Source organism: Benincasa hispida, chromosome 2, assembly GCF_009727055.1.
Source record: "Benincasa hispida cultivar B227 chromosome 2, ASM972705v1, whole genome shotgun sequence".
Taxonomy (NCBI): domain Eukaryota; kingdom Viridiplantae; phylum Streptophyta; class Magnoliopsida; order Cucurbitales; family Cucurbitaceae; genus Benincasa; species Benincasa hispida.
The window spans coordinates 59,420,272-59,441,152 of NC_052350.1; the positions used below are offsets into that span (position 1 = coordinate 59,420,272).

General features: G+C 32.8%; 2 protein-coding genes across 6 annotated transcripts; one reads left to right on the top strand and one right to left on the bottom strand.

Annotated features, from left to right (window-relative positions):
- Positions 1-11,393: 11,393 nt before the first annotated feature.
- On the bottom strand, positions 11,394-14,884 carry LOC120070589 (peptide chain release factor PrfB2, chloroplastic). 4 transcript variants are annotated; one of them, XM_039022395.1, is made up of 8 exons: positions 14,411-14,884; positions 14,035-14,247; positions 13,433-13,534; positions 13,141-13,278; positions 12,613-12,917; positions 12,380-12,533; positions 12,118-12,274; positions 11,394-11,836 (listed from the first exon to the last, which is right to left on the bottom strand). In XM_039022395.1, the coding sequence occupies exons 1-7, from the start codon at positions 14,765-14,767 to the stop codon at positions 12,137-12,139; spliced, it is 1,407 nt and encodes a 468-aa protein (XP_038878323.1). In that variant the 5' UTR covers positions 14,768-14,884; the 3' UTR covers positions 11,394-11,836; positions 12,118-12,136. The 4 variants fall into 4 exon arrangements, with proteins under 4 accessions (XP_038878323.1, XP_038878325.1, XP_038878322.1 ...); XM_039022397.1 differs by having other exon boundaries at positions 11,394-11,839; XM_039022394.1 differs by lacking the exon at positions 11,394-11,836 and having other exon boundaries at positions 11,875-12,274.
- Positions 14,885-16,075: 1,191 nt separating this feature from the next.
- On the top strand, positions 16,076-17,627 carry LOC120070674. Of its 2 annotated transcripts, XR_005480005.1 has the most exons (4): positions 16,076-16,135; positions 16,278-16,342; positions 16,439-16,664; positions 17,492-17,627. XR_005480005.1 is itself a non-coding variant. In XM_039022512.1 (3 exons), the coding sequence occupies exons 1-3, from the start codon at positions 16,304-16,306 to the stop codon at positions 17,605-17,607; spliced, it is 381 nt and encodes a 126-aa protein (XP_038878440.1). In that variant the 5' UTR covers positions 16,148-16,303; the 3' UTR covers positions 17,608-17,627. The 2 variants fall into 2 exon arrangements, 1 of the variants encoding a protein (XP_038878440.1); XM_039022512.1 differs by lacking the exon at positions 16,076-16,135 and having other exon boundaries at positions 16,148-16,342.
- Positions 17,628-20,881: the final 3,254 nt, after the last annotated feature.

A 20,881-nucleotide genomic window follows, 5' to 3' on the forward strand; every position in this document is an offset into this window, starting at 1 on the left:
GCACCACCATCTGGAGTCTTCCCTATTCTTGTAGGGAAATTAGAGATGAAAATTGTGAGATTCTTTTTTTTTTTTTTTTTTGGGAATTGGGAGGAAGAACGAAGAAAAGACGCAAAGAATTTTCTCATCGATCAAAAATTGATGTTCACTGATTTTTTTTGCTTTTGTTTCAATACAAAGAGAATGAGAAGGAGGGTGAAGTGAGGAGAAGTGGGATTCATCCCACGTCTCTAGTAACTCCCCTACGTGGGGAATTGCATTTTATTTAATTAAAATTAAATAAAACTATTTATTTAATTTAATTTAATAAATAAAAACCAATAACCATTTAAATCATATTTAACTGGTTCCCTCTTACATAACCTATAGTATTAATGCGCATCTAATGTACATTAATTTTAACCTGTAGTTTTGATATAATCAATTTAATTAAATAAAATAATTAATTAATTCTCCAATTAATTGATCATCCAATTAAATATCACATATTTAATTTAAATTTCTCATTTGAATCATATTCAAATATATTTCTCTCATTTAACCTATAGTTTTAATGCACATACAATGCATATTATCAACCTATAGTTTTCAATATGAATGTTATTCATATTAAATTAATATTTGAACTCCTTTCAAATATTTCGTTCTCTCATTTATTAATTTTGAATCATATCCAAAATTAATAATAAAGTCTAAACTTAAACTTTATATTAAAATGTATCAACATATATTAAAATATTCTCAATTCTGAATTTGAACATTTCAAATTCAATTTAATGACAAATTATCTCAATACCTTTTACAAGCTAAGAAGGGAACCTAATGGACTTGCAGATTAGAAGCTCCAACGATATGAGATTAATTGGCTAAACTCATTAACCAAGTTAATCAATATTTGTTAATTGTGGATATACTCTACTAAAGACCAACAACTGCACTCTTCTCACTACAAATATGTTTCTATATCCACGGATATAGACTAATAACAATAAGTTAGTCCTTCGTGAGTATTCGTAACACCAGTTAGGTCAAATTTACCGTTTTACCTTTGGGTTATCTCTACATCATTAAATACTAGTGCTCCTCTAATGAACAACCTGTTTATGGTCCAACCATTAAATAGAAACTCTTCTCAGGCCAGTGAGAGGGTAGGGCCCTTTTGTTCAAATCCTAAAGACACCGCTTAAGGAAACACTCATCTATTTACCCTAAAGTCGGGAAGGAGTGAAATCCATCCTGTATGATTATGTTTCCAGCTACCCACTCAGCCTTATCCTCAAAATGGTAGGCATATTGAGTTGGCGAACTGGCCACCCTCACCCATACAAATCAAAAGACAATTCCTCGTGAACAGAAGTTCATAATATACTCAGGAGTAAAACTAAGTTGCAAAATAGAAGCCTAACTAGTCCACAGAGTTACATCTAGTGGTTATTATTTCGCAGTTCGGTCTTGTGGAAACTCATTACCCAAGATACCTCCACTCACGTATCTCATATACGAACATGTTGGATCACTATATTTGTATCAAATACAAAGTGGGTCGTATCCATAGTGTTTCTAGGATAAGGTAAACCTTACCCCTATACTATAGACCATTTAGGTTGTATCTTAAAAATTGATCCCTATATGTCTCTACATATAGTTCAAGACTCATAAGACAGCCTAGGATATTGTTTTATTAGATTTTATGATTAATAAGATAAAATTAAATAAAACATCAATAACACTTATGAGAAAAACATTAATAACTATTTATTAATGACTGTCATTTAATTACATTCACTATCTATGAGTTTTAGGGCATAAAACTCAACACGGGAAAATTTCTGAAGAATACTGTTTTGATTCCAACAGTGGTACCAAAATAGGTTTCGTTTCCCCTATTTATATGCCAGCCTGTATATTCCATCACCTTATTTTGCAATTTGGCAATGTGATGCCAAAGAGATTTAGAGCTACAATGGTGACTTTTAGAGGGGATAGTATCAAGCATCTCTAGTTTGTATTTGGCATCAATAATATTCTTCTATAAGTTGCCATTTTCAGTTAAGTATCTCCAAATCCATTTGCTAAGCAAGGTTTAAGTTCTTTATTTTTATCTTATCTAGCCAAACCGCCCATATCCTTTGGGGTAGTGATGATGTCCCATCTAACCAAGTGAGCTCCCCCTTCAGTTAAAGCTTGTCGAAAGTTAGCCAAAGCTTGTTGTGAAGTCAATTAATCCAATGTTTCTGCCAAGTTATACGAGTCCTTTCCAAATGGCTTTCGATTCTCCATAAAATCTATGCTAGTCAAAATAAAGCAGAAACAAACCCATCTATACTGGTATAAACTCGTCCACGACTTTTAGTAAATCTTTTACAATCCATTTCACTATTTTTTCATGTTTTGATCTGCCTTTTGACAAGGATGAGGTTATAAGAATTTAAAAAATCAACAAATTAAGGAATTTCATGGCAAAAAATAACAAATATGTAAACTAAAAATAACAAACACCCACTGAGAAGTACTGAAGCTAGCTAGATACGAACGTTCCTGTCACACCCCTCCTCGAGCCCGCTTCCTGAGCCCGAGGAAAGGCGTGAGGACTGCAAATACCACTCTTTTATGATACCTACTACTCATCTGAACCTCTTTACTCTCAGTAAACTTTAAGTTAAGGAGATAAACAACAATTGATTGAGTAGGCCCATTTTATTACAACAATGTAACGTTTATACAACTCCAAGACTTAACCACAAAGTTTACAACAACAATTCTTAAACAAAGTGTGACTGTGGTTGTTGCAGACCTTGAACTTAGCAGCACCCTAGAACTCCTTACCTTTCGCTACCTGGGAAGAAAAACATGAAAGAACATAATGAGTCTATTCTCTATCTACACACACGATAGATAGTTAACTGTTACTAATCATAAACGCTTACTCTTATGTGTTCCCTTCTTTCCCTATGTGCACATAGCTCCCTGCTTATGGGCTCAAAAACTAGGCCCGTTGGCCCTCTGATCATCCCATACAAGGTTTCTCCCACTGGCTCAGGAACTAGACCTCTCGGTCTTCTGACCATCCTGTGAGGTTCCATTTGGGGCTCAAGAACTAGGTCTATTGACCCCTTGACCATCCCAATCATATAATCTCATTCACAAGCTAATTTACTCATTCATAACATAAGCATATGTAATTTACTCTGAATGATATGCTGAATACTTAAAGGAAAGTCACCACTCACCTTTGTAAGGTACTACCTTTCTTTCTTAGAAGTTCTCTGATCTTCTCAGACTCCCTTTTGGACCCTAGAATCCATATTTAACTTAAAGCTCAAATTACTTATAGTTTCAAGCCTTATTTCGAGATACTTCCTTCTACAAACATGCTCTAAAATGTTTCAAAAATATTACCTTAAAATCTTAGCTCAAAAGTTCTCGTGGTTTGGCTGGAATCCTCAAATCATCAAGACTAACCCAAGCTTACCCAACAGCTTGACCCTTCTGCATTTTCCTCATTCTTCAACCTGATTCCTTAAAGCTTCTTCTTCTGTAGCCCTACCTTGAAAACTAGACTCTGAGAGATTTTAGGTGGCTTTGAAATCATTCAAAATGCACGAGTATTCTGGGATAACTCCTCGTTCCAAGTTGATGCTACTTTCAGACTTCACTGTCCAACAGCATCTCCTCCTCTTGGAACTTCATGATCAACGCATGGTCTCCTCCAAATCCACCTTCTAACACTCTTTCTTACGTTCTTTGAAGAGGATTTTGCTTATGATTTGAAGAGACATCTTGTAGTGGTATTTATAGGCCAAAGGAACCAATCCTTCTCATCTCTTAAGGCCTCCAACGCATGACACCTCCTACTTTGGAGTGTTTGTACCATGTTTTGCCACTACCTACTCCCTTGACATTCACCTACTCTTTTTCCACTCACCTGCTTGAGTTGGCTTCCTCATGCATAAGACTTCCTTTGCATGAAACTTTATTCGTCTAGCTCCTACTAACTCAAGTCTAACCACCTCTCGGTATAGCCATTTGTCTGAGTGAGCTCATCAGCCTTGCATAATGCAAGCCTCAGCACCGCTCCATCGTTTAGTCCATCGTGTAGCTCTTGCAAATCATCACTTAGCTCCATCGTCTAATGAATCTCTTGTTGTCGTTTAACATTCAGCCCTCTCGTTGTCTCTCGCTGTAATCGTTTAGTGCCTGCGTCCATCGCATAGCACCAATGCCGGATTGTGTAGCTCAATCATTTAGCGAAAATCTCGCTCTCAACGATCTCGCACATAGCCTATCACATAGCTAATGTGCCCATCGTTTAGCTCCATCATGTTGCGCTGATGCCTTATCGTGTAATGTCGTCGTTTAGCGTCTGCGTCTATTGCGCAACACCCATCAACTAGCGCTTCGTCTATCGTGTAGCGCCATCATCTAGCATTTCAGCTTATCGTCTAGCGTCCACTCATCGCTTAACGCTATCGTTTAGTGCTATCGTCTAACGGTATCGTCAGCTTCTACGCTTATCGTCTAGCACTTATATTGATCGTGTAGTGTTGTCTCTTATCGTGTAGCTCCATCATGTATCACTTCTCATCGTTTAGCGTCGTCTGATGCTACACGATCGTCTAGTGCATCACTCAACGCCCGCACATAGCTATACGATCGTCCGCTCAGCGCCTTACGCTTATTATCTCGCTCACGCAACCTCTACACATGAGTAACTCTTGGCAATGCCTCCTGCTAACGCCTCGGCCACTCATGCGTTCAACCTCACAAGCTCTCGCATGGTTGCCTTTGGCTTCATATTACACTTAGCCTCTTCTCATGCATTCAATGTTTCCTAACACTCAACACATAGTTTCTTTTGACTTTACACTTAGTCAAAATTCTACTAGTTAAGGCTTATCTCAAAGCTACTCAAGGAAAATTTATTCAATACTTAGAAATTTCCTTTTCTTCAACATAGGATTTAACTCATACTTAGTTAATTTCTCTAATTACCTGCTTAAGTAGGGAAATTGAGATTCAGGTTTCACAGTTCCACCGATTCCACCGAGGCTATATAGAGAGATCTTTAATGTTTAATGTTTTAATGGATACGTGCTTGCTTTTAATTAATTTTTGACTTGTTAATTTTATTTGTTATGAGAGATCTTTCTTCTCTTTGAATTTCAAAGAAAATTAAGAAGCCCTAGAAATTCATTTTTGGGATTTTGGGGGAAATTATTACACAAAAGTTTTGAATTTTTTTTTTTTTTAATCTAATCAAGTGATGGTTTGGATTCGCCTTCTAAGTGAAAAAAAAAATGAAGTGATATACAATTTCATTTCACTCGCTTTTTAATTTTTTTATATATATTCATTTCAATATTTTTGTTTAGAAAGATTTAGGGTTTGTTTTGAGATCTCTTATTTCCATTTGAGTTTCACTAAAAAATGAAAGCCCTATAAACTCATTTTAGAGATTTGAGCAAATCATTTGACACAAAAATTTTGAAAATTAATTCTTTGCTCATTTTTTTTTAACATAATCAAGGCATGTTTAGATTGACTTTGTATGAAGTAATATGCAATTTCTTCTGACTCTCTTCTTCATTTTCATATCCATTTCAATATATCTTTTTCTTTTTCTTTTTTTTTTTTTTTTTTGGTAGAAAAATCTTGGGTTTGTTTTGAGATCTCTTCTTTCCCTTTGAATTTCACTAGAAATTGAGAAAGCCCTAGAACTTAATTTTTGAGTTTTGGGAAAACTTAGACAGAATTTTTCTTTTTTTAATTAATTCTTTACTATTTCCTAATCTAATTAAGGGCATGTTTGGATTTGCTTGAAAACAATTTTTTTTTTTTCACTTGTACAGTCAATCCTAACAAACCTAGGATAATTAAACTAGGGTTAATGTCTAACTTGGCCTTGAGTAATTGGGTTTTTTTTTAATTTTAATCTTTAATGAATATTTGATTTCAATATCTTAGGCTCTTTTTAAAAAATAGAGGCTAAGCCAGAACACAAACACACAAAGGAGGCTAGCCAGAAATGTCTATAAAAGGGATTTGTTGAGGGTAAACATTGGTATTAAAGTGTGGAGAAAAAAAAAAAGATCAGTTTGAAATGGATGAGAAAAAGGGAGAGAGTTGGGAAAAACTGTATTTTACTTCAGAAAATGGTGAATGTTCAAGTTTTCCTATAACCTCTGGTGCAGAAAAGCTTCATGAATTTTCAAGAACTGGGACCCTTCCTCAGGTCAACTTTTTCCAGTATTCATATTCTTTTATATATTTTTTTAATATTCTTTTTCTTAATTTCTTATTGAATTTCTTTGGGAAATCTGTTAAATTTCTTTTGTAAATAAGAACCCTAAAGATATTAACAAAAATTTACAGTACTACTAAAGTAAATTATACTTCAACAAATTCTTGTGTGCATGAATAGCTTTAAATGTTTTGATGGATATGTGCTTGCTTTTAATTAATTTCTGACTTCTTAAGTTTTTTTTTTTATTATTTTTTTGAGAGAGATCTTTGCTCTCTTTGAGTTTCAAAGAAAATTGAAAAACCCTAGAAATTCATTTTTGGGATTTTGGGGTAAATTATTACACACAAAAAATTTTCACTTTTTTGAACCTGAGAAAAGTGAAAAGTGAAGTGATATACACTTTCGTCTCACTCTCTTCTTAATTTTTTTATATTCATTTTTTTTTTTTTTTTTTTTTTTGGGTAGAAAGATTTTGGGTTTGTTTTGAGATCTCTTCCTTCCCTTTGAATTTCACTCGAAATTGAAAGCCCTAGAACTTAATTTTTGAGATTTGGGAAAATAAGACAGAATTTTTTTTAATAAATTAATTCTTTACTATTTCCTAACCTAATTAAGGGATGTTTGGATTTTTTAAGAACACCTTTTTCGTATACTATTTTTTAACCTAATTAAGTATATGTTTGGATTTCCTTGAAAACACTTTTTTTTTACTTGTAAAGTCATTTGTAACAAACCTATAATAATTAAACTATGGTTAACTTCAATATGATTAATTTGGCCTTAAGTAATTGGGCTTTTTTTTTTTCTTTTAAGTTTTAATGGATATTTGATTTCAACATCTTAGGCTTTTCTTAAAAAATTATTTCTATCTGTAGAAGAAAAAGGAAAAAAAAAAAAGAAAGAACTAACCCTAGAGTGATAAAAGAAAGGCCATCAGAAAAAGAACTATCAAATCTCACACAGACTATTGGAAGTGGCAATTTGAGAGTGAATGTATTCTTTTTTCTTATGAAAAGACCCTATAGTGTAAAATTTTAGTCACTTCCCATGAAAATTGAAAACCCTAAAAATTAATTTTTGAGATTGGGGCAAATTATTAGAGAGAAAGTTTGTAAAAATTAATTCTTCACTCATTTTTAACCTAATTAAGGAGGGCCGGTTAAGATGAAGCACCTAGAAAGTCAATCCAAACATACTTGAAGATAATTAAACTAGGGTCAATTTCAAGATCTTTAACTCAGCCTTAACTAATTGGGGTTTATTAAGGTTGCATTTCTATATTTCAGGCTTTTCTTTTGATTTAAACAAAAAACTATCAAATTTCACGCAGAAAAACTATTGTTATGTTGGAGTTAGGAAGACTACGTGAGAAAGAGAGGAGGATGAAGTTGTCCGATAAATATGTCGGTGGGCCAAACATCCCTTAAAAAATTTGAGAGGATAATTTGTTTTGTTTTTCATGCGTAGGGTGAAAAGACCATTAATGTAGCCTTCAAACTTCCAGCGATTCGTCTCACTCCTCTTCTCGAAGCATTGGAATTAAGAAAGGATACAGAAATTTCAATGAAACCTCCATTTACAAACATCCATAGTATTCTTAGCGGGCGTTCATTAATCCCTCTCCCTCCCACAAATGAAGAACAACAACAAGAATACAATACTCAATCAAGTGAAAGAACAGTCACTTCTGGACCAAGCAGCTCTTCCTTTTCTGACCTTCCCCGTCCTAGTCTCTTTAATGCTGCTCCTGCCCTTTTCCTTCGTATTGGTTCCTGGCAGGTATGAACTAAACACATGTTTGGGAGTGATTTAACAAAGCTTAAAATCACTCTTGATTTTAATAATTCAAAATCGATTTTACTTGTATGAAAATCTTATTTAAAAGTGTAAAATCAAACCATAAACCGATTTTGCATATCTTTATTCACTCAAAATCAGTTTAGAATTTGATTTTAATTTATACTATTAGGTTTCGAGGTATGATGAGGGTGCTAAAGATGTATGAACCTAGTTAAGATATCCGGGTGTACCTCTTGATTGCTCTTTATATCCTCTAGTATCTTGTTCAGAGAAAAGATTGTTTCATAGTGATTTTGAATTTGACAAAAATAATTTTAACTATTTCAAAATCGCTCCCAAACATGTACTAAATAAACAAATAAAAAATTTGTGTTGTATTATTTTCATTTCTCATTTTTCTTCAAGTTGGTTTGATTTTGCAGGCAGTAGCCAAAAATGAAGGTGATTTGATCTTAAGATTTGATTATAGAAACAAGAAGATATCTTGGGAGATTGTGAAGGAAGGGCCTTCCAGGCACAAGATTGAAGTTGATTGGTCTAATATCATAGGAATTCAAGCTGCCATTGAAGATCATAGGCAAGGAATCTTCCAAGTTGAGGTATTGAAATTTAGTTATTGCTTTTTTAAATGGTTGAGAGTTTAGCTGCCATCATACCATACCAGTTGTAATGCACCAACTCCCATTAGAATTTCACAGTTAAACGTGTTTAGACGTGAATATTACTATGTTTGGTGATCACTTAAAAAATTTTCGTGTTGCACCCTTTTTTTTTTAAAAAAAAATATTGAAAGAGTTTTGATGTTTGGAGATAACCCTTTACAAAATGGGAATTTTGTGCTTAATTATGTAGATAATTACACTTTGATGTTTTATCTTTCATGTATGAACTTGATTTTTAGATTTTTTTTTTTTTTTTGAACAACTTGATTTTTAGAATATATGATCAGTTTATTCTTCTTTTGAGGCATATCTTCTTTTCCATACCATTTATTTTTTATTAGTTATTTAAAAAAAAATGTTGAAAGTTTGATGCTTTAAACCCTTTTAAGAAATTTAGATCATATCACTTTCTTTTAGGTTTCTTTTTCATGTACAAATGAGTTGTTCTTTTAATGCATAGAAAAACTTTGTGGCCATTAACTCATGTACAAATATATGTTCATATTCAATATAAATTGTTGTAATTTCCCCCCTTTTGAAGCTGCAAAAACCACCAAGATTTTACAAGGAGATTGAATCCAAATCAGTGAAGCATTTCCAATGGGTTGAAGAATCAGATTTTACTGGAGGTAAAGCTTCTATGAACAGGTAATCATCTCTAAATAGACTCTTGTTATGCACATAATTATTACCTTTAAATATCATATGCCAAATTTTAATTAATATTCATTCAATTGCTAGCTATGTGATGGAATAGAAATTAATTACCAAGTTGGAAATTTTGAAACTTAAAAATAGAAGTGAAATTTTTTTTTCAAATTGAGGTTGGTGGAATCCGGAGATGTATTAGGATATCTCAACTAATTACATCAATTTTCATTTTTGAATCTAGCTTGCATCAGATAGAAGTGAAATTTGATGTACTAAATAACCCAAATGAAAAGTTTTCTTTTGTTTTTCTCGGTTTAAGAACATGTGGGATTGGATTTTCGTACTTCTGATCTCTTGATCCAATTAAGTTCATGTTGGTTAACGTGTTTGTATGCTAATTTGAATTTTTATAATTTTTTTTTTTCAGGAGACACTTTTCAGTGCTTCCACCAGGAGTAATTGGTGTTCATTATAAGAGACTAAAGAAGAACAAGAATATGTTAGAAGTAAGCCAAAAATCATTTCCAACAACAAATTCCCCTTGCTTCCACCAGAATTAGACTCTTATGCTTTTCTCTCTCTCTTTTCATTTTCATTGCTCCCTTTACTTTTCAGAGAGTTTGAGGATGTAAAAGCTGATGTGTGTGCACTCGTGTGTTTTCATTTTAGTGTGTTGTTGAGTAGTGACAATTTTATTCAAGCATTTTTAAACACAGGACAATAAATCACAACTTTTCAAATGAGTTATATATTAAATTTGGTCTCTATAATTTGACGAAAATAAGAATTTAATCTCTATAATTTTAAAAGTTAGAATTTGGTTCTTATATGGATTGATAGAACCTCATGAATAGTTTATATGGTTCGATAAAATCTTTATAAATAATCTCTACAATTGAGACTCAACTTTAACTTTCTTCAAACTATAAAGACCAAATTTCCCATTTCACTATAGGAGAAAATTGAACAGTAATATATATACTCCATCCATGGATGATTTCTTTTATGTATATGAATGACTTCATTCCCAACTTTTATAGTAATTTTATGTCTAATGAGATTCAAGTGCATCAAGATAGGTCGCGAGGGACCTAGGATATAATTTTGAAAATTTATGTTTGGCTTAGAGAAATGATGATTAACCCCATATTTCGCATCGATGACTTGTCTCCATATGGCATCTTCCTCATGGATGTATCTCAAAGTCCATTTAGCGAGAAGAGCACACGATTTTTATCAACCACCCCTTGAATATCAAGGCCTCCAAAAGTGATTAACCATGTGTTAGTGTTGAGCCCCCTTTCCAAAGGAAATTCCTGAATCGATTCTAAAGTTTAGTTCATCCTTTATTGGGATTTTGAAAAAGAGTAGTTAGTAGGTCGGAGATTAGAAAGAGTAGCCTGTAGGAGAGTAAGACGTTCAAGACGTTCGCCTTAAGAGATGTGTTGGCTCCATGACTGAAGCCTTCTTTCTATTTTCTCAAAGATAGGATTCCAAAAAAATGATCTCTTTTGGCTTGTCAAAATTTAAAGAGGCAAACTAAGATAAGTGCATGACAAAATGACCCATTTTGCAGCCAAATTTTCTTACTATTGATTCAATCAACAACCATACAAACACCAGTCTTCTTTAGAATAATGCAAGGACTCCTATCGGAAAAAAATCTGGAAAAGAACTCTTAACGTCTCTGAAGAGCACCTCAAGAATTGCGTTCTTCCTTTTTTTTTCCTTTTTTTTTCACACTCATAAAATGATGAAAGTAACTAAATTAGTTAAGTCTTGCACTTTTGCCTCCACAAAAATCTCTTCCTTGGTATTTTATTTAAAACAAGGATTTGTGCCTTCAAACTCCTTCCTTTAGAACTATAATGAAATTTAAATAAGCATAAGCTGATAAAATTATATTTGCCATTTTGGTGGTTAGCTGTTTCCCCATTACATGGTTATAAGAACCACCAAGATTTTACAAAAGAAACTGATCCGAACATTAAATAATATGACATAATGTGAAATGATAAGATTACTTCTGAACAGAATTATTATCAATCGTACCTTTCACATATATACATTTTTTCAAATCAACTTCAATTTCTCAAACTTTTTTTCATACATAATTGTCAACTTCAGCCTCGCATCGAGGTTCAATAAGATCATGGATCAATGAATTCAGTAACCAAAAAACGGAGCCAAGGAATGAACAAATCAAACTCTTATGAGAAAAGAAGGCTGAGTTTGAACAATCATAGATACTTTAATGGCTATGGTTATTACAACAGAGTAACAAAACCCATGGCAGCTTTTACTGTCAAAGAAAGGTCACATGTTTTCGCTAACTTGAGTTCAGATGATGAAACGGATCATTTCGATGTGATAGCCATAGACCCTCCAGCTTTAAATGGTTAATCTTGAATCATCTTCCATCAAAAAGATGCAAATGCAAATACAATTTATTCTCTTTTGTGGATCTCTTGGATCTCATCTGCTTCACAAACAATATAAGAGTTATTCATTATTGGGTGGTGTGATGAACTGGTTGAATGAATGGATTCAGAGGACTTTCAAATCTGTTGAGAAAAAAAAATAGAGCAAAAGCAGCTTGTTTTCCACTTATGGTGGAACCAGAAATTTTGAAGAGTGGGCAAATTTTAATTTAAAGAGAACTAGAGTCACCTACGCCACTTTGTTCTTCCCCCTGTTTGTACTTAAATACATTATGCTCTAAATATCTAGTTTGGCAAAATTGATCGGTCACTAAATTACCATAGATCGTAGTACAACTTTACGGTTCATCTCCATCTTTGTCCAGGGATGTCGACAAATAGTTCAAAATAAAGCTGTCGAGGAGATCACCCTCAAGAACCGAATCAGGATCTGAAACCTCGTAATTGGTACGAAGATCTTTTACCATTTGATAAGGCTGCAAAAATCAAGCAATTGGTAGTGTTACTAGTTAGTGATGACTGAATCACAAACAACACACAAGAGGTGAATTGGAAGTACACCATGTTTTAAAACAACTCACATGGAGCACATAACTACGGATTTGGTTTCCCCAAGTTATATCAGATAGACTCTGTGTGTGCTGTGCATTTAACTGAGCTTGTCGTGCCATCTCAAGCTGATTCAATCGAGACTGAAGTACCGCCATTGCTGAGGCCTTGTTATGATGTTGTGATCTGGGTTATTTCCCATTTCAATAAGCAATGGTCCAACAGCGGTTTTATTCATCATATGAACCATTTTAAACTTCCTTACCTTTCATTTTGACAAGTGGCTGTAATCCCCGTAGGTATATGGACTATCCTCACGGCACTATCGGTGGTGTTAACACTCTGACCACCAGCTCCTCCAGACCGGAAACGCTCAATTCGAAGATCCGATTCATTAATTTGAACATGAGATGAAGCATCACCAGTTATTGGAATGACAGCTACAGCAGCAAACGAAGTATGTCGCCGCTTGTTACTATCAAAAGGGGAGATGCGAACCAATCTGTGTACACCCACTTCCGCTTTAGCATATCCAAAAGCGTATTCACCATCTAATTTTATTGTTGCTCGCTGGAATAACAGAATAATGTCAGAACTGGCACTTTATCACTCGAGCCAGAGCTTGAATAGAGTAGATATGGCGTACAATAGGGTTAAAAGACATACAAATTTTCAACTGTTAAAAAAATTATATTAGCTAGCAGTAACATGCGCATGTAGATTTGAGCTCATATTAACTTTTGTGAGATATCACAATGAAGAAATAGACAATTGAAGTTAGCAGAGATTTCACCTTGATTCCTGCAATCTCACCCGGCATTTCTTCCATAACAGTAACCTTGAAACCACGTCTTTGAGCCCACATTTTGTACATCTGCATGACCATCGCTGCCCAGTCCATGCTCTCAGTTCCGCCAGCTCCAGCTTGAACCTGTTTGATCAACAAATATTCAAAAGTTGCTGGCTGTATCTCTATATTATTCACTGTTAACATTTCTCAAACCTTGAATTCGGCAACAAAGTAGCACTACATACGAGAAAATTCACACAAGAAACAAAGATTAGCAGCACAAAATTAAGCACACCTCAATATAACAAGAGCAAGAATCGTTCTCCCCAGATAACAAAGCTTCAAGCTCTTTTTCTTTTGAATTTCTTCTCATCGTAAGTAGAGCATTTATTGACTCCTGCAAAAGGCCATGCATAATACAGGATTATAACACAAGAAAAAGATCTATCTACTCCCTAGAAAATTTGTTCTAATTTCTAAAGAAAATTAGCATTTATCTCATTGAGATGAGATGACAGCCTCAGACTTGCACAAGGTAATTGTTGATGGGAAAGAGTTATACAAAGAAATAAAAACAACAATGATTAGAAGACTATTGAAGGTTACACTTTAAGGCTAAGCTCTAATTTTTGGCTTCTAGGCATATGCCTTATTTGAACCATAGGACGCTTATGCCTTTATAAATACACATTGTGGCTTACACCTCGTGTAACGATTTCTAGATTAGTATCATTTCCAGGGCACTCTTATTTACTCTGTTCTTGATTATGGAATGACATGAACAAGATAATTCACCTCGCATACTGAGAGGAAGGGATGTACAAAACTGAACACATTTACAAACAACAAAAACAAAAAAGAAAGAATACATGCCTAGAAGATGAATTTAGAGCCCACCAATTCCAACTCTGTATCATTTTCTTCTCTGGCAAGCTTTATCATATCGATATGCTCAAGCAATTCTCTCTCAAATGCCTTTATCTCTTTTATCTTACTCATAATAGAACCGTGCTCCCGACTTATCTTCCCTGCATGTGCAGGATCATCCCAAAGATCAGCCTTATTCAACTCCACCGATAAGAACTCCAATCTCATCATCAGTTTCTTCCACTGCCATCGCCAAACAAATACTCACAGCCAATACAAGAACGATAATCGAAACTTCAAGGGTTTTGATAACACAACTGATTTACATCAAACTAAAAGTTGAATAAAAAAGCTGTAAAGGAGAAATTAATTGAAAAATTATGATATGGGAAACCATGTTTAAAACCTGTAAACGCTTCTTGATCAAATGAATGGACTGAGCAATTGCAGCAGCGTGGCTCCTCCAATCGCTCTCGCTCTCGTCCAAAATCGTCCATCGATTTCCAAGGATTCCTTCGACTGTAAGCCCATCAGACGTTGAGGGCTCAACCGCAACCAGTGTAGAAAACAATCGCAAAGTGCTAAAGGGGAACCCAGAAATCCTGTTAAAATCAGATAACCCACGATTCCAAAGGACACAACTTTGAGCCGTAGCTGATGAACATTGAAGTTCTGGGATAAACCGGCGTCTGGAGATCAATGCGTTTGTGAAGATGCTGAAGATTCGATTGCATACTCGTTTTTTGAAGGTGAAAATGGACATTTTCGATTTCAACTGAATGAGAAATTTAAACGAAGCAAATGCTGTTGTTCATGGGTTTAGGGTTTTGGTAATGTCCGATCGAAGCCGGCTTCAATTGATTTTCTTTATATAATTGGATTGATAGAAATACATGTAAAACATTTGAAAACACCAGCGGGTATGTAGCTTAGATGTTAAAGCGCTTGCATGACATGCGAAAGGTACGGGGATCGATACCCTGTATCTCCATTTATTCTTATTTTATTTTAATATAATCTTCTTTATCATTTTATGATAAGAGACTTAAATCATTCTAAATTTTAATATTTTATTTTAATTTAATTTATCCTTTTATCACCATTTTTTGATAGAAGACTTAAATCATTACCGATTTTAAATTAAAGGAATTAAATCATATTTTTATTTTACTTTAATTTGATCATTAAATGTTTTATAATTTTATCACCATTTTACGGGGTTAATATTGTGTTTAAAGACTATAAACTCTTATAATGATTTTAATATTTGTTTTATTTTATGTTATGTATTTAATTATAGGGACAATTACAAATATAGCAATCAGTATCAATTAGCAAATATAACACAATGCAAATGAATTGGTAGACATAGCAAAATTTAGATTCAATTCGCAGAGTCTATCGATGATATATCATATAGTTGGAAGGAGTCTATCAAGCTAGAGTTTATCGCTGATAGATTTTGTTATATTTGCAATATCTTTAAAATGGTTGTTATCACTTAATTATTATCTCTAAAAATGTTACTCATTGAAATTACTCTTAACTTTTATATTATGTATAATAGAGTTTATTTCAACTAAAAACAAGAAATAGTTATAAATCAAACACATTTCTGCTTTTCTTTTCTTTTTAAGAAAATATGAAATAGAAATAGTTATCAAACATGTTTCCATTTTTAGTTCTACAACAAAATTAAGAACGAAAAATGGAAAATGAAAATGTCATCAGATGGACGTTTAAATATGTTATTAAACACTAATTTGATAACCATTGTTTAAGCATTTTTTTTTAACAAATGAACTATTTGTGAAGTACTTCTAATTCATTCAATGTTTAAAATGAACACAACCGAAAAAAAAAAAAAAAAATTTAATATTCAAAGTTGTTGGCCTAATTAAACTCTCAAACAAAAACTACTGCCTCGCTTTTCTACCCTCACATCACTAAAATCTCTACAATTTTCTTCACCATTTTCCACCTAACTTCCAACTGCCATTCCCATCATCTCATTCATATTCACATAAATATGGCATCACCTTTCTTCTTAATTTTCTCAGTCCAATGGCTTCCTCAATTAGCTTCCTCTCCCTCGTTCTCGCTCTCGCTGTCTCGCTCCCCTGCCCCTTAGGTCGTCTCCATGCCGTTCGGAACTCAATCCCGATACGGTTCCCCCTTTTTCGTTTTATTCGAGTTTGATATTGGTTTTTTATTCAAAGAAGATGGTTAAGTAATTATATGATCTATTTGTGTTGTGTTTTGTATTGTGACAGTTTGTAGTGAGGAGATTCAAGGACAAATGGTGGTTGAAGCCTTCAAATGTTTTGACAATAAGTTTGTGTGTTTTTCTTATCTCTCTTTTATTTTATTTTTTTAATTTTCACATTGATTTTTTTTTTTTTTAATGATTTTTACAAGCTTCTATGTTTTATAGATATACAATGGGTGTGAAAGTGCTTATAGATTGAACCCAAGTGGGAGTTTCAATGTCCCTCCTGAGGCTACTAACCTATTTTGCAATGGACCATGTTTGGTCGAAACACAACTTGTGCTCAACTGCCTTGACGATATTTTTCAAAACTTCTTCTTCTTCAACAAAGCCACGACGCAAAGCTTTCGAAATGCCCTCCATGTCGGCTGCAGCTTCTCGAGCCAGAGAGGTAGGCCTCTGCCCACTGCTAGCTAGCTTGTGTTGGTTTTCACTTTATTTGGTATATGCATTTTCATGCTTTAAACACATTAAGAAAGCATCTCATTAATTGAGGAAAAAAAAATCAAACTAAGTTTTAACCCTATGAACTAATTACATATGAAAAAAAAAAAGTTACTTCGGGCGACCAATCCTAAAAATAACTTAACTAATTAAGATTTTTATTCTCCGCAAAAATGTTAAAAGTTCAAATCACCTACCATCCATATAGTAGTATACCTAAAAAGGAAAAAGGAGAATTGACATGAATATTTAATTGAGAAAATAAATCTACTAATAATTTAAATAGGTATAGAGTTGAAAAATCAACTAACACTACAACAAAATTAAGATTTCATGACATTTAAAAAATTGTCATAATTAAAATTCGTGACTGTATTTTCAATCAATGACATTTTTGAAAAAAATGTCATAATTGACTTTTAATGACAATAAATAATTGTTCCACGATAAACAATTACGGACAATTATAAAACCGTCACAATTGACTTATTATTATAGTGTTATGGATATTAATGACAGTTTAAAAAAATAATTATAGACAAGTAAAATTATGTATGACAGACCACAATTAATATATGATATACAAATACAAAGATATGGAAGTTGCATTATCTCATGACTAGAGTTGTACTAGGAAACTAGAGTGCAACTAAAGTGTATTATTAATTATAATTCATTTTCTTTTATATATATAATATATACACACACTTTAGAATGGAATTTTTTTTTTTAACATCCATCTTAATTATTTTCCATTGTTGTTTAATGCTTCAGGGAACTTCAATCAAGGATTGTTCATGCAAGGTGAAATTAGTAAAGCTCACATCCTCCAAAAATGGTTCATCTATTGTATTATTTTTCTTGTTGGGTGTTGTATTTTTATCTTATAAACATCAACCAAACATTTCTGGTTCTCTTAGCTTCAAGAAAATTTACTATATTTCATTTCAATATAAGAAATAATAAACAATATCTTGATGCCAAAAGACATAGAAAGAACACAGATAAACTAAAGTAAGACTAAAAAACTATAATTCAAAAATAATCGAGAACAAAAAACCTAATTACATATATAGTAACAACAAAAAATGAAGAAAATAACCATTTATAATCTATAATCTATTAAAAATTGAAGCACCGTCCAACACTGTTGTTTGGCATATATTTTTCGATCATTGTCATAGTTGAATTTGCTTCGGCCTTTGGAGCCTTAACAGTCACAAATGAATCAGAAAATTGTAATCTTTGAGATTTTCGATGTACTCCTTTCTCTTTGAAAATTTAGACTTCACTCTTTCTTCTTTCTTCAAAGGCAAAGAATGGCAGCCAAAGCCATTTCTCTCCATTTTCTTTTTTTGTGTTTGCTTGTAATATTTCCATATAGAGATTTTTTTTTTCTTTTTATACAGATGCAAATGATGATTCTTCATGTAAAATGATCAATGGCCACTTTTAGTATATTAGAGAAGATAGTCAGCTCGACTCCCTCGAGGAAAGGGTTAAAAAGGTTTGACGGAAAGGGAAAGGGTAGGGTTTGGAAAATGGGATTCTAGTGAAAGCGCTAGAAAAAGGAAATCAAGGATTGTTTATCATCAAGTATCTAGTTGCAGGGGAGGTAAATAAGTAGCTCGATTCGAAGAGGGAGGGTGAACATACTTTTTTTTTAAAGCATTGAGTTGGGCCAAGAAAGAGTTTTAAATGAATTTGGTGTACATGCTAGGAGTAGAGATTTCAAAAGCGTGATGGAAATTTAGCAACAAATTTTTGTTGAGTCAGAAGAGGGTGCAAGAAATAGAAAATGAAGTGCTAGGGAAATAATTTTTCTCCTTTGAAACTCGTACTTATAGAAAGATGAAAGGATGACAACTTTATGGAAGACTTTTTTCCATTCATGGAACATCCGGAATTTCCAAATCTATCTTTCACGCTCAAGAGAGAACCTAAAGATAGACTTCTTCATGGTTTGGTTTGATTTTCAATGTTAATCAAAATTTGTGAAGTAATTAATGATTCATAATAATCTATGAAGTAATTAATGATTCATTTATTAAGGAGAATTTCACGAGTCCAAAAGGTTTTTCTTTTTTGTACCTACAAGAGAAGTTTTGTAAACATGAAGAGATGTTTATTTAACCCGCGGGATCGGAGAATCTCCAATTAGACGGGAAACGGGAGAGGGAGTGGGAAAGAATTTTTTTCCCATTAACTAAATGGGGACGGGGAAGGAGATATACTAAACTGACACACATATAACATATATATAATAACACATACCCATAATACATATAATACAATTATATATTATATTATATATATATATATATATAAAATAAATTCACATTCAGTGAGTTTATTAAAACTCAAAAGAATGTGAACTCACATTCTGTGAATAGGCTATATATATATTTTACAGAATTCATAACAGTAACCATTACTTATTCTTTACTTTTCATCTCAACTTTTTCTTACTTAAAAGAATGTATTGGAAATGACCTATTTGACTAGAAAATTTTCATTAAGATTGAGCAAAAATAATTTAAAAGTTGTTAAAAGATTAAAAATTAAATAAATGGAAAATTTTTTCCTACAGATCCCCACGAATTTCCCATTGGTAAATCCTCGCTCTAATCTTCATGGAGAGTTTTGCAGGGATGAGGATTGAAATAGGAGATGGAGATGGGGATGGAGAAGGCTTCCCCATCCTGTGAACATCTATATGCATATCTACACTACAAATTAGGTTGGAAAATAAAACTTGTTTTTCTTTTATTTTTAAAACTTCTAGGTTTCAAGTCGTGCCTATAGCTCATTGAAATTCTAGAAATTTTTAGGAAAAAAATGAAAAATTAACAAAGGATTTAAATATTTTGGATTTTACCTTTTGAACAATCTATTATTAATATATAATTAAATTAAAATGAGTAGGTCTTTAAAAATGATCAAGGGTACTCTTTTAAAATAGGTGAAAAAAGGTCAATGCTACCCCTTCCAAAAATGACCAAATAGTTACAAGACCAAAAAATTTCTTAAATGTCTTTTATACTAAAAACATGGGTTTAATTCCATCAAACTTGAACATCTCCAACATGAAATCCCCCAATGATTTCCTAACTTAGTTTTTTTCCACGTGTATTCAATAATTTTTTTTTTGTTGTTTGTTTGTTTTTCTTTTCTTTTCCTTTTTTTTTTTTTTTTTTTTTTTGCTATAGGTATTTTTTTTTAAAGATAATTATTTTTAAATCTTATGGATTTTATCGTTTAAACCATCTTTGATTAAAATAGGAAGAAATTAAAATGGGGAGAGATTTTTGAAATGGCAAATGACCCTTACAAAATCGACAAATATAGGCTAATTTTACTTCTTCCAAAAATGACCAAACAGTTGCCCCACCAAGAAACTTATGAAACGTGTTTTTACTGAAAACATGGTTCAATTTCATCAAACTTAAAGATTTCCATAGTGAAATTGATACAATTTTGGGATAGTTGCAGAAGTATCGAAAATATTTTTTAAAATTAGGCGTGTGAACTCACGTTTATGAATTTTACAAAAATGAAAGGGCTAACGAGAAGAATAGAGGATTTTAACTTTTCATTTGTAGAAATAGCAAATCATCATTTCATTCAAAAAATGACAAAAAAAATAAAAATAAAAAATAAACGAATTTATAAAAAGTCTAAACTACCTCAGCCATATAAATAAAATTGCAATTGACTTATTAAGAAATATTTATAATTACATTGTAATTAAAACTAACATCTAGAGACTATCGGTTGGCTAAACTTTAATCACTACACCAACCTCTTCTCCAACCAAGTTGCTGCCATTTTTCTTTTCGAAATCGGCTTCTCCGCCAACAATGGTGCGGTTGTGAATAGAAACATTGTCTCTGAATCTATCATCATAACCATAATTTTCTCCACTCTACTCAAAATTCTGAAAATCCATATGGGGGCATTTTATGGTTAAAGAAAATTTAATTACACTATAATTCGGGAGAAGGTTTTGTAGTCGTCAAAAATCTTTTGAAAGTTTTTGGTGTACAAATATAGTATAATTAGTTTCCAAACTAGCACCAACAAATACACTAAACTTAAAAATAAATACATTGCAATTGAAAATCACTCAACCGAACCATCTACATCGCGGTTGAACTTACCCAA

Bases quoted from the DNA above. Each gene is read 5' to 3' on its own strand.
- LOC120070674 (XM_039022512.1), top strand. From the start codon at position 16,304: ATGGTGGTTGAAGCCTTCAAATGTTTTGACAATAAGTTT. The intron at 16,343-16,438 runs GTGTGTTTTTCT...TATGTTTTATAG, and splicing joins AATGTTTTGACAATAAGTTT to ATATACAATGGGTGTGAAAG. The intron at 16,665-17,491 runs GTAGGCCTCTGC...TTAATGCTTCAG, and splicing joins CAGCTTCTCGAGCCAGAGAG to GGAACTTCAATCAAGGATTG.
- LOC120070589 (XM_039022395.1), bottom strand. From the start codon at position 14,767: ATGTCCATTTTCACCTTCAAAAAACGAGTATGCAATCGAATCTTCAGC. The intron at 14,248-14,410 runs GTTTTAAACATG...TGGCGATGGCAG, and splicing joins TGATCAAGAAGCGTTTACAG to TGGAAGAAACTGATGATGAG. The intron at 13,535-14,034 runs GTGGGCTCTAAA...GGCCTTTTGCAG, and splicing joins ATGATACAGAGTTGGAATTG to GAGTCAATAAATGCTCTACT.